The following is a 13,291-nucleotide window of genomic DNA, read 5'->3' on the forward strand; positions in this document are numbered from 1 at the left end:
TAATAAAAGGCAGTCACCTAGCTCCATCCTCCTGTCCTGAGGGCAATTGAGCCATGAAAATGGGGACAAAGAGGTGAAAAACCTAAAACATAGTATGAACTGACCAAAAATGTATGAAAATTTATAATTCATGCATCTTCAACACTTGTCTTGGCCATATTATCAGCCAGGATGTCTGAAATGTCTAGCAAAAATGTAGCATTTCTTGACAACAGAGAACCAACTTATTAAAATACAGATAGTAAAGAGAAATAAGTAAGTTAAATTAATGTGTATGATATATACTAAAGAGAATACTTAACCCTTGGAAGGAATCAGAGTGAATTGTACTCCATTTAAGAAGGGGAAAAATGTATTTTCAGTATTTGGCAACTCTATGTTTCAGGTCAGGCTCTACCTTGATGAGGTTAGGTTCCCTGTAGTCTTCATCCACCACCCCTTTGTGATATTGTTTAAAATTGTAGTTTACACTCATATGCCTATTGTGGTATTGCAAATTCCTGTTGCACTGCATGGGAAACAAAGTATTATGCACTTACAGTGCTAAGGGTCAGCAAAACCTCAAAAAATGCTGTTGTAATAATTTAATTGCTTTTTACGTCCTTAGATTCTTAGACAGAACCTGTTCCTTCAATTTATTGTGAGAAAGGAGCATACAAGCTGCACTCACAGTAGATTCTGTGTAGTGTATACCATTAATAATAGTGATTCCAGTATAATAAAAAGTGCCTGATATTTCTTGTATTAAAACATCCAAATAATTGTAAGGAAAGACAGTTCATGGCTCAGTTTGCCACAATACTTGCATTAATTCTATTTTTAAGCATATCTTCAAAATACATGGTAATGGAATCATTTTTCACAGTAACAAATTTGGCTTCTTGTTTGGCTTGAGCTTGCTCCACACACAGTCCAGCAAAGGGGTTAGTCTTTATTTTTCACAGCCAGTATTAGGGATGTGCACAAACTGGTTCGGAGGCCCTTTTATGGACCTCTGAACCAGAGGCCAGTTTGAAGGTGGAAGGTGGGATAGCTTTAAGGATGGGGAAGGGTTCTCTCCTCCCCGCCATGTTTCCTGCACTGGCGCTGTGCTTTAAAATGGTCCCGCAGGGCAGCAGCATACCTCTTTGCTGCCCTGGTGCATGGTGGACCGGAAGTATCCAGTGCGCACTGGGCACTTCCGGGTACTTCCGGTTCGCCATGCACTGGAGCGGCAGGGAGGTCCACTACTGCCCCCGCGGGAACGCTCTAAAGCACAGTGGTGGTGGTAAGAGCACCTTCCCTGGTCCTGAAAGCTACCCCCCCCCCGCCTTCGAGCCGTCAGTTGCCGGTTCCATGCACATTCCTAGCCAGTATTCTGCACTGAACTACAATAAGCCTTTGTGTAGGTATACTTTATAGTTATTTGTCAGGCATAAGAGCATAGTTGCATCTGGACATTTGAATAAGAGACACAGGGCTGGTTTAGATGTCACATGGAAGCTCAGTTAAAGCCAAGCTCCACGTGATGTCTCTGAACCTATAAATATACACACACATACTCTGCATCCCATGCAAGCATTCACGTTTTGTCCAGGTTAAAATAAATCCAGATAATCTGAACCTACCAATCTTGGTTTATTCTTGCATACAAACACCAAATAAGCAGCAATCTGTAACTTAGTTCAAACCTTAGTATACATTGCAAAAATATCGTAGCAGGAGAAATGTTACAATTTAGGGGAGCCACACGAGATTTCAGCATTTTGGAAGAAAGAGTATTGGCTTAGTTTCAGTAGAAGTGTCTTTTCTTTGGAAGCACAATGCAGGTGGAATACCCTGATGGAAGATCAGCAAGATTTTCAGAAACTGCCAGATCCTGTCATCAGTGTTGTTTGTTTATTTATTATTATTTTTTTACATTTTCTATCCCGCTCTTCCTCCAAGGAGCCCAGAGCGGTGTACTACATACTTGAGTTTCTCCTCACAACAACCCTGTGAAGTAGGTTAGGCTGAGAGAGAAGTGACTGGCCCAGAGTCACCCAGCAAGTCTCATGGCTGAATGGGGATTTGAACACGGGTCTCCCCCATCCTAGTCCAGCACTCTAACCACTACACCACGCTGGTTTTTAGGAACTGTAACTGTTTTTTTAATACCCACCATGCAAACGATATGGACTGAAATGAGTGTAGCACACTAGTTTTCCAAATGCAGTATCTCAAACTTGCTGTTTTAGTGTTAAATGTTGAATTAGTTAATAAGTATGCTCTTCAGGACTTAACCTGCTTTTCTTCTATTAATGATTTACTTTGATAGCTAGCAAGCAACACTACTTAATGATTGTTACTGATTCTATGCACAAGGTGATTCTTACTTGTGTGTGTTCTAATTGAATTAAAATATACAGATAAAAGTTGAGTTCAGAACTTTGAACACTGAGCATGGTTTACAGGGAAAAAAATGCTGGAAACAAAGCTGGTTAGTTTGGCCATCACAACCGATCTTGGTATATTCTAACCAACTTTCTTAAAATACCCGAGGGTTGAAGTGGGTTTCATGTCATATCTCATTTTATTTTAGGTATGTGGATTATGTAAACCAAATTTGATTATGATGTCTAAACTGACCAATCTTGATTTGTTCCTAAATAAATAGTAGAATTGCTTGGAGGCCTGTGGGTAGGGAAGAGTGCATGCTCCCAAGCCTTGGCGACATTGTGCGCAACCAAGTTTTAACAGTGGTTTCACATGGCATCTGAACTAATTGTGTGTTTTTCTTGAAATGAAGCAAAAAAAAAAAAAGGCGGGTTTGGGTTTGTGAGTTCATTACTTGATTTTTTGGTTTGCATTATTATGTATTTTTGCTTATCACCTGTTTGCAAATCAATAAGAAGGTGTACATGTTACTTATGTTTATTAAACAGTCATCCCTTGCCCACCACAATTTTACCAACCACGGTTTTGAGTATATGTGAACAGGAAATTGTGACAAGTCTTGCCAACTGACTTGAGTATCTGCAGTTGGCGAGGTTTTTTAGTGATTGTGGGGGTTTCAACCAGGGTGGATTTGATTTAAATCAAATTGATTTAAATCACGATTTAAATCACTAGCAGGGTGGATAAAAATAAAAAAAAATCCGATTTAAATAAAAAAATCCGATTTAAATAAAAAAAATCGGATTTTTTTGATTTAAATTGGATTTTTTAAATTTTTATCCACCCTGCTAGTGATTTAAATCGTGATTTAAATCAGTTTGATTTAAATCAAATCCACCCTGGTTTCAACGATTTTGGGTTGCTGTCTCTTGCCAATTGAAAATGCCTTTGAGTGATTTTGGGGAGTTCAAAAAATTTCCAGAAGTCCGATCTACTCATTCTTCTTGGTGACTCTTGGTTATATTACAGGATTTTTTGGTGATTTTTTAAAAACGCTTTTTTTGGGGTGGGGGGTATTTTTTCCTTATTATTAGGTCTCTGCAGTCATGGTTTCCCCTAACCCCCTGTTTCCCATAGACTTTAATGCCCTGCCAACTATGAGTTTACCAACAGCGATGTTTTGTCAGAACTGAACCTAATGGTTGGCGAGGGATGATTGTACAAATTTTCTCTCTGAGGTTAATTAAGGTTAAGACAAAAAGTTAATTATGAGTTCAAAATTAGCCAATTTGTCTGGTTTTTGAATTGGTACTGTATTTACTGGTAGAAAGGCTGCATCGACGTTAACGCTGCACCATTGAAAAACAGCGGAAAATTTTAAAAATCACATCAGCAACGCCTCATCCGTGTAAAGGCCACAGCCAAAGCACCTGCGGTGGGTGGGGAGAGCAAATAGCCAAAATGCCCCACATGGAGCGCAACAGCACTCCATGGGGAATGGAATGGGGGGAGTATGCAAACCCAGGGCCAGGAAGGCCCAACTGCACTATTGCCACTCGTCTTCTGCTGCCTCCGTTCCTCCCAGGCCCTCTTGACCACGTGGAGCCTGTTGTTGGTTGGAAGATCCTTCCCTTGCCCCTTAATTCTGGTGTAAAGGCCACACCGACATAAAGGCTGCAGACGCCTTAAAGTAACTTTAAAAAACATATGCTCTGTGGCCTTTCTACCAGAAAATACGGTATCTAGTATGCTGCTTTGTTTTATTAAATTGATTTGTAGTTTTAGGAATAGAAAACCTTTCTATGGAGAAATATATAGTACTGGGAAACCTTCCATTTCAGAAAATTTCTCTCTCCTCATCACTGCTTAACTGACTTGTATAATTGTTCCACTGCAGACTCTCTAGTTCAGCCAATTTAGCAGAGATGGAATGAATCGCTCATTTGTGGTTCTTCAGATCAACTTTTCTACCGACTTGTGAAAGTGCAGTATGTCTTTGATTTCTTTGGTACTTTGTGCATGTGTGTTGTAGAGAGATGGGAGTATTAAGAATAAAGTTAGGAAGACTATCAAGTAACATACATTCTGGGGCAAGATGTGGTAATTGGGGATCTATATCCCTGATTACATTCTAGATTGGTATTACAAGTGATGGAAGACAGTGATACCTTGTTTTAAATTTTATATTACTTTTACTGTTGTAAACGTCCAGGTGAGCAGTATTGTACTAGAGGGGCAGGGTATACATAGAATAAACCTATTAGTACATTTTGGGCAGAGGAGTATTTCTGAAGTTTCATAGCTTTTTGAATTCTGTGTAACAAATATTGTATCCTTAAATTGGGGAATTTGTCTGTTAAAATTAGAAAATGAAATAATTTAACTTATATTTTGTTTAGTTGCTGTTATGGACTGTATTAGTGGAATTTTGAAAGCACAGTCAAGTTTTTCCTTTCTTATATGGATATACTTGGTGTAGGTTAAATTTAATTTGTCGTTGAGCTGTATTGTCGTTTCAGTTTGGTTTCTGTTTTGTGTATTTTGCATGAAATAAATGACTCATAGTGGCTAGGTTTAGACAAATATTAAACTATGGTTTGTTTAACTAAAGCTATGGCTTCACGTTATCTGAACTTGCCCACAAGTATCGTTTGTTTGAAACTAACCAGCTGAGGCATGAAACAAAGGTTCCGCAAACCACTGTTGCGTTATGTCTGCATTCACATAATTGATAAACCATGGTTAGAGCCATTGTGCCACCTCTGGAGACTGCTGCACCTGGGGACAGAAATGGACTTAAAATTCATGAATCTGAGAAGATGGGAAACAATAACCAGACAAGAACCTTTAAACCATAATTTGCCTGTTGAATTTCTGAAAGCTCAAAGCGTTATTTGGGTTCTTAACTATGATTGATGCAAACCATGATAGTTAAACCATGTTATGTCTGAGCCATAGCCATTGAATTAAAGCCTGTATTATATAGAAAAGAACACATCTGAGGCAAAATATATCTGACTCTTGAGGTCAAGCATTATTACAGCAAAAGGTCACACATTGTATACATTATGAATATTTAGACACTCTGCAGAATCCAGACTGTCATGACAAAAAAGAAAGGAAAGGTTGTGCCGTCAAGCACCACATTAAGTTCCATTAATTTCAATGGGACTTAACTATTACTAACTTAGTTTGGATCCTACCCATTGTCAGCCAAAGAGCGCATATGTTTACTTTACATTTCATGGGGTGACACTCATTTGCCTAGTAATTACTAGCCATTGCTTCTCGAAAATCTTCAGGTTAAGTACTCTTGCTTAGTTTCCTTGAATATGTCTAGAGGAAGCTAAACAGAACAGCCGATTTCACAAGTGTCCTTTGCCTTGAAACATGAAATTTTGCAAAAGGCATGCAGGCTGCACAACTAGAATACCCATATTTTTGCAAATATAACCCATGGGTTATAATGTTTGTTTTTCACAATTTCTGTTATTCAAGGGTGGGTCATAGAGACCCGGTTTCTTTGTGCTCTATAGCTAGGGCTATTTTCACCTATTTGTGGTTCGATACCACCAGCAAATGACTTCCAGTGTCATTTCTGGTGATCATTTTGTGACTCTTTTCCACCAAAAAGGGAAAAAAGCAGAAAACTGGCCGGCGGGGGGTGGGGTGGATGGAAGGGAGGGCATTGCTGGAGAATAAGGTAATATGCTTTACTACTCTTATTTCTACCCCCCAGTGTGTTTTTTTTTAATTGAGCACAGTTAAGTGTGTTGAGGAACCTAAACCCCCAATCTCTATAGATAGGAGTCAAGAAAAGTTGTGGCTGCTCAACTATCAGACAAAAATCTTACTCATTGAACTATGTTGGTATATTATTCATCAGGATTTTTTTTCACCAGGCATCAGATTTCACTCATCACAGACAAGTAGACTAGTGGATTTGCTGAACCTTTTACATAGGCTCATGGTTTCCTGTGTGTGTGTGTGGTTTCCCTGTTTACAGCAGTAGGCTGGAATGGAACCCCCGCAATAAAAGAGAGGGGTGAGTGTGTGCGTGTGCTTTATGTACAACTAGATGAACGGGTGCACAGCCTCTGCGCCGCTAGTCTCTCCTCACCGCTTTCCCCCTCTCCCTTCCGCCCCAATATATTCCCAGTCATTTTTGCCCACTGGCCACCTCCTTTGCCAGGGCCACCGCCTCCTCCACTGCTCCCCCCCAGCCCCCATGCCTGCCACAACAGCCCCAGTTGCTGTGCCAGCCTCACGGCCATTTTCGGGAGCCTGCCCAGCTGGGCTCTTCTTGGCAGCACGGCTGAGCCGCCCGCTGCCTCTTCTCCTCTCGCCGCCCCTCACTAGCTGCCCCCAGCCACTGGAGCCGCACCCCCTCGGCCTCCTCCTCCGGGCTCCTCCAACCCCCAACTGACATTTCGCTCAGTCCCGAACTCTCGCAGCGTGTCATGAGAGTTCCGCCGCCAAATCCTGGGCACGCATGGTCCCAAGAGAATTAAATATATAGATGGAGATATCTTTCTGAACTTCATTTGGATCCTGTACTGACGACACAGTGAGCCTGCTTGCTGGTGGGTAGATGAGCAGCCTGAGGCTTTTGCATTTCACCATCTCCAAGGTCCCTCGCTACAGTGCTGGCCTCAAGCCCTGGTGTATTGCTGAGTTAACACAGGTCAACCAAGGAGCCTCTATGAAATCCCCTGCCTTGCACTGCAGTAGGAGGGTAAATAAATGGCTGGAGAAAGATGAACAACAGTCAAGAGAGCCAACATGGGGTGGGAAAGAGATAAAAAGTCAAAGAGAAGAGGGTGAGTGATCTGCGATGCCAAAAGCTATGTTAAGAAGTGACATTGGTGCAGGAGCCAGCTGCAGTAGGTCTCTCGGGGAGACAGGTGAGCTGGCTGTTCAGTAGAGCAGTGTGGGCTTACTTTTTAGACATAGCTGCCAAATTTCCACAGGTAATACTGCAGTGCAGATTATACCTGTATACAGGGTATATGGGTGGAAATACAGTATTTTGATGTTATGTTTCAGCATAGTATGTGTCTATGGCATATCAGTGTAGCTTTTGAAGATATTGAACATCTTTTTTTGGTATATACTGTTTTTTAAGGCAGAAATGCTGCATCGGTGTAAACGCACTAAAAGGGAAAAGGCTGAATTTTCAAAAACACACAAACCTTTGGAAATGCTGCATCGCCGTAAATGTTGCAGCTAAACCAAATAAATATGGCCAAGTACCATAAATCAAATAAATATTATAAAAGCATGCCGCGAAAGCGCACCAAGAACACACGTATGGCCTGGCCACCCCTGCCCAAGCAAACCCCTTTGTGGGAGAGAGCAAGGGGCCAAAATGGCCAACACGGTCATGGGAAATGAAAAAAGAGGCAGGGGAGCAAGCAAAACCGGTACCAGGGAGGCCCAGCTGCGTGTCGCCACTCCACCACTGCCGCCTCTGTTGCTTCTAGGCCCTCTCGGCCATGTGGAGCCTCTCATAGGTCGGAGGGTCCTGCTGTGCTGCCCCTGCCCCTCCTTCCACCCCCCCTCCATTCGCACGTAAGCACGGCAGGCAGCGAAAATTAACTTTCAAACACATACACACTGCAGTGTTTCTGCTGATATATGGTATTTGACAAAATATTGAACACAAGAGTACTGGTTCCTGGATGTAAGCAGTGTCAGTGAAGGATTCCTGAGGTTCCACAAAGTAAATGCCAAAGCATCTATGCATGCAGATAATCTGTTCTTGGTAGAGTCTTGTATCCATTAAATACATTTAATAAATGCCAGCAATGCCTCAAAATCCACATCGACAAAGAAGGCTTAGTTCTCTGAAAGAAATATGTAGTTTAGGATCCCGATGTGTCAGTGTACGAAGTAAGGAATGCGCTTCCCCTCTGCCTTCTAAAGTTGCAGTGCAAGGCCAAGCTTCAGCATCTGAACAAACTAGGACTAATTAGGAACATGAGAAGCTGCCATATACTGAATCAGACCATTGGTCTATCTAGTTCAGTATTGTCTTCAGACTGGCAGCAGCTTCTCCAAGGTTGCAGGCAGGAATCTCTCTCAGCCCTATCTTGGAGATTCTGCCAGGGAGGGAACTTGAAACCTTCTGCTCTTCCCATAGTGACTCCATCCCCTGAGAGGAATATCTTACAGTGCTCACACTTGTAGTCTCCCATTCATATGTAACCAGGGTGTACCCTGCTTAGCTAAGGTGACAAGTCATGCTTGCTACCACAAGACCAGTTCTCCTCCTCTTTGGGTCTGTGAAGCTTTTGCCGAAGTTGAATACTCTGCATAGTTCTGCTGGCACTATGTGGATGTGACCATTCCCACAGTGTAGTGCTGCACTTTGCCCAGTGCTTTTGGGGCTCATTTAAGGGAAATTGAGGCCTACAGCTCTTGAAAGGTGTACACACAGTGCTGGGAAGTTTAGCCCTTCCCAGCACATTTTCCTCATTGAGCTCTTGATAGTAGGGCTGTGCAATAATTTTTGTGTGATTAGTTTTTCTTTGTGATTCATTATCGAATTGCAAAAAATCCACCTCCAAACCAAATTGTACTGTGGCTGCTTTGACGAATCCAATTGGAAATATGCAAAAAAGAAAATCACAAACTGCTCCATAGGGAACATTGGGGAACTGTAATCACCTCATTGTTTGCCATGGGTAGGCCCTAGGGACACCAAAGTGGGTTGGGTGGTAGGGCATGACCCAACTTCCCTACCACCCGTCCCACAAAGCAGTCAGGCAATTAGGTGATCTGTAATAAATTTTTGAATTTTATCTGGGTCAGTAGGTCAATGATCTACTTGCCTGATCTTAAAAATTCTTTTAAAATCACCTGCTTGTGCTAACTTGTGAACCACCTAACCAGTTTGAACCAAATTTGCTATAGCTGTAGGGACACATAGGGAAACCTCAATGGCATAGTTTGTGATTATGTCATCTACCCCAATTCAAGATGGCGTATGCGTAAACATTTGAAGCACAATTAGACTAACTTGTGAACTGCCTAACTGATGTGAACCAAATTTACTGCAGCTGTAGGGAAACATATGGATGCCTCAATGGTGTAGTTTGTGATGTTGTCATCCACTCCAATCCAAGACGGCAGATGCGTGAATCAGTGTTTCCCTCTAAATTTTTTCACCTTTGTGCAGAATAAGTTTTGTTTTGAGAAGCAGTATCAAGGCATTGTGTGCGCACATGTATTCAGAGTGGGGCCTTCCTGATTAAATCTAAATGTGACCTAAAGTTAACTGAATGGACATTAAAAAACGTGTGAGCTCATGCACATGCGCACGCCTTACAGGGAACACTGGTGTGAACATATGAGGTGAAAGAGATCTAACTTGTGGACCTCAATTTGAACGAAATTTAGTCCAGTTGTAGGGATAGTGAAAGGAAAGTAGGCAGATTAGATCTTACTAGAACAACGTGTTCAGTGTTGAGCTAGGGAACTCAACAGGAAGTTCTGTTTTTAGCCTACTTTCCAGTAGGCTTCAAAGACTCCTGAGGAAACTTAGCAGTCATGGGATAAGGGGACAAGTACATGTGTGGATTGCTAACTGGTTGAAAGACAGGAAACGGGGTAAGTATAAATGGAGAGTTTTCATAATGGAGGGAAGTAAGAAGTGGGGTCCCGCAAGGATCTGTACTGGGACCGGCGCTTTTTAAATTATTCATAAATGATCTAGAAGCAGCGGTAAGCAGCGAGGTGGCCAGATTCGCAGATGATACCAAACTCTTCTGGGTAGTGAAATCCAAAATGGATTGTGAGCAGCTCCAAAAGGATCTCTCCAGACTGGGGGAGTGGGCGACCAAGTGGCAAATGCAGTTCAGTGTTAGCAAGTGTAAGGTGGTGCACATTGGGACAAAAAACCCCAACTTCAAGTATATACTGATGGGATCTGAGCTGTCGGTGACTGACCAGGAGAGGCATCTTGGGGTTATGGTGGACAGCTCATTGAAAGTGTTGGCTCAATATGCAGCAGCTGTGAAAAAGGCCAATCCCATGCTAGGCATCATTAGAAAGGGGATTGAAAATAAAACTGCTAATATTATAATGCCCTTATACAAAACGATGGTGTGACCACACTTGGAGTACTGCGTACAATTCTGGTCACCACATCTTAAAAAGGGCATTGTAGAACTGGAAAAGGTGCAGAAGAGGGCAACCAAGATGATCAGGGGCCTAGAGCACCTTTCTTATGAGGCAAGACTACAACACCTGGGGCTTTTCAGTTTAGGAAAAAGACGACTGCGGGGAGACATGATAGAGGTCTATAAAATCATGCATGGTGTGGAGAAAGTGGATAGAGAGAAATTATTTTCCCTCTCACACAACACTAGAACCAGGGGTCACTCCATGAAATTGATTGCCAGGAGGTCTAGGACCAAGAAACGGAAGTACTTTTTCACACAACGTGTGATCCACTTGTGGAACTCTGCCACAGGATGTGGTGACAGCCAACAGCCTGGATGGCTTTAAGGGGGGTTTGGATGACTTCATGAAGGAGAGGTCTATCAATGGCTACTAGTTGGAGGGCTGTGGGCCACCTCCAGCCTCAAAGGCAGGATGCCTCTGAGTACCAGTTGCAGGGGAGTAATGGTGGGAGAAAAGGCATGCCCTCAACTCCTGTCTGTGGCTTCCAGCAGCATCTGGTGGGCCACTGTGCAAAACAGGATGTTGGACTAGATGGGCCTTGGGCCTGATCCAGCAGGGCTGTTCTTATGTTCTTGTGAGATCACCTGGCATTTCGTGTGCCCATGTCCCGCATCAGCTTTGCAATGCATGGACCAATATGAACCAAATTCTGGTACAGTTGTAGGGACACATAGGGACATCTCAGTAATGTAATTGGTGAAGTCATCTACCCTGATTCCACCCTGAAGTGACACACAGGAACACTTCAATGGAGTAGTTTGTAATGTCTTCCCCATCGAAGATGGTGGACACGTGAACATTTGAGGCACAAGAGATGTAACTTGTGGACCTCAATTTGAACCAAATTTCGTCCATTTGTAGGCATAGTGAAAAGAAAGTAAACAGATTAGTTCTTTTTAGAACTAATGGTGCTTCTCTGGAAATGGGCAATAGAACCTGTGTCTCCTTCAGCTTGGATCCAGGTTTTTAAAAAATGTGTAACTGGTATTGTTGTACTGGGCAAGTCTTCTATTAATGATAGAAGATTACTGCTTTGCTAACAAAACAAAACAAAACAAAACCTCTTCAATTATTAGTGTGTTTGGCTTTATTAGGTGAAAGAAAAATAGGAGAGTACCGATAGCAAAAATGAAGAGAGGAAACTTCAAGGTGCACAGAGGATGGTTTATTGGCCCAGTGTTTTTCAAATCTATCAAATCTTCCTTAGGGACACCTGTCTTCGCTTGTTCAAAGGCTGGCCAAAATAACTTGGTCATCCTTTGAAAAAGCCAAAGCAGTTGTTCCTGGGGAAGAGTCAGTGGGCTCAAAATACTTTGTTCAAATAACCATCTTTTGTGCATTTTGAGGTCCCCCTCTGCATTCTCTTGAAGTGTTAATACCATGCAATTGTGGGAATTTAGGTTTAAACAGCTTTTTATACAAAGTAGGTGGATCACTATCAACTTTGAATGTGAAAATTCAGTGCCTTAGAAGTAGAACAATAAAGTGTTTGAATAGTTGTCTTTAGCTCTCGCAAAAATAGCCGTTTAAACCTGATTATATGCTTCATCCATACTTTTCCTTGTCTGTGGTCTTAATTTTGTGTGGAAGAATTCAAGTTTACATGGGGATTCTGGTGTTCTGCCAGCTTTTAAATATCTGAATGCAGTTGTTCCGTATAACCTTTGGGGATTACAGTCATCCCTTGCCAATCACGGTCTTGCCAACTGTTGTTTAGAGTATATGCGAATGAGAAATTGTGACAGGTCTTACCAACCGCTAACCAGAATATCTGCAGTTGGTGAGGTTTCAGTGATTTGTGGGGGTGGGAGGGGGGGGTTCAGAGGTTTGATCTGCTCATTCCTCTTGGTGACTCTTGCTGACCTTGCTGTCTCTTGCCAATTTAAAATGCCTTTGAGTGATTTGGGGGGCTCAAAAAATTTCTAGAGGTTTGATCTGCTCATTCTTGTTGACTCTTGGCGATATTACATGATTTTTTGGTGAACTTTTTTTAGCAATCATTTTGTATTTCCCCTTTAATTTAAGTCTTTTTGCAGCCGTGGTTCCCCATACCCGCTGTTTCCCATAGACTTTAATTCCTCATCAACTGTGAATTTGCCAATGGCAAGGTTTTGCCAGAACGGAACCATAGCAGTTGGCGAGGGATTACTGTACTAATATAGTCAGAGAATTCAATGTCTACTGTGGCGGCTTCTGTTAAAGCATTCTATCCATACTTGGTTTGGGGTAAAGACAGTTATTTTTTTTCAAGCAGCTAGTCTCTGGTAAATCAGCTATTCAGGTTTTTTGTTTGTCTTTTTGATCAAGGCAGTTTCTATTTGCAGTAATCTATTAAATTAGGAGTAATCGTTTTTGCTGCTATGTCTTGTAAACTTTTAGTGTACTTTGCATTCAGTAAATACTTATGCAAGTTAATGTGCTAATCACATGATTGTTTCTTATATCAGTATTGATTTGAGGTCACATGGTGACTATTATTAATCATAATTTTCATTCAATATTTCAATGTTTTCAAATATTGAAGAGAAATATTGCCCTTCAGTGAGGGAAACGTAAAAGATAGGGCATATTGGGTTAAGTGGGTGACAAATCTTGGAACATAACAAATCCTAAAACAGTGCACTGCATGTGTTTGCTTTGTGTCAAGTTTCTTAATTTTTAACTGTTTTTTCTTTAGGTTCGCTCTGTGGATGAAATGAATCATGAGTTTCAAGCTCTTGCACTAGAATCTCGGGGAATGGGAGAGGTA

At 41.8% G+C, this 13,291-nt stretch overlaps 1 protein-coding gene across 11 annotated transcripts in view; it reads left to right on the forward strand.

Annotated features, from left to right (window-relative positions):
- PUM2 (pumilio RNA binding family member 2) overlaps positions 1 to 13,291 on the forward strand; it is a 103,311-nt gene that overhangs the window by 6,684 nt on the left and 83,336 nt on the right. For 10 of the 11 annotated variants that reach the window (XM_053285254.1, XM_053285244.1, XM_053285247.1 and 7 more), the window contains exon 2: positions 13,220 to 13,288. In XM_053285254.1, the coding sequence (XP_053141229.1) occupies positions 13,238 to 13,288 (51 nt within the window). In that variant the 5' untranslated portion in view covers positions 13,220 to 13,237. Of the gene's footprint in view, positions 1 to 4,271; positions 4,344 to 13,219; positions 13,289 to 13,291 lie in introns of those variants that run through there. The other variant, XM_053285246.1, reaches the window with a different exon arrangement.

Source organism: Hemicordylus capensis, chromosome 1 (genome assembly GCF_027244095.1).
Source record: "Hemicordylus capensis ecotype Gifberg chromosome 1, rHemCap1.1.pri, whole genome shotgun sequence".
Taxonomy (NCBI): domain Eukaryota; kingdom Metazoa; phylum Chordata; class Lepidosauria; order Squamata; family Cordylidae; genus Hemicordylus; species Hemicordylus capensis.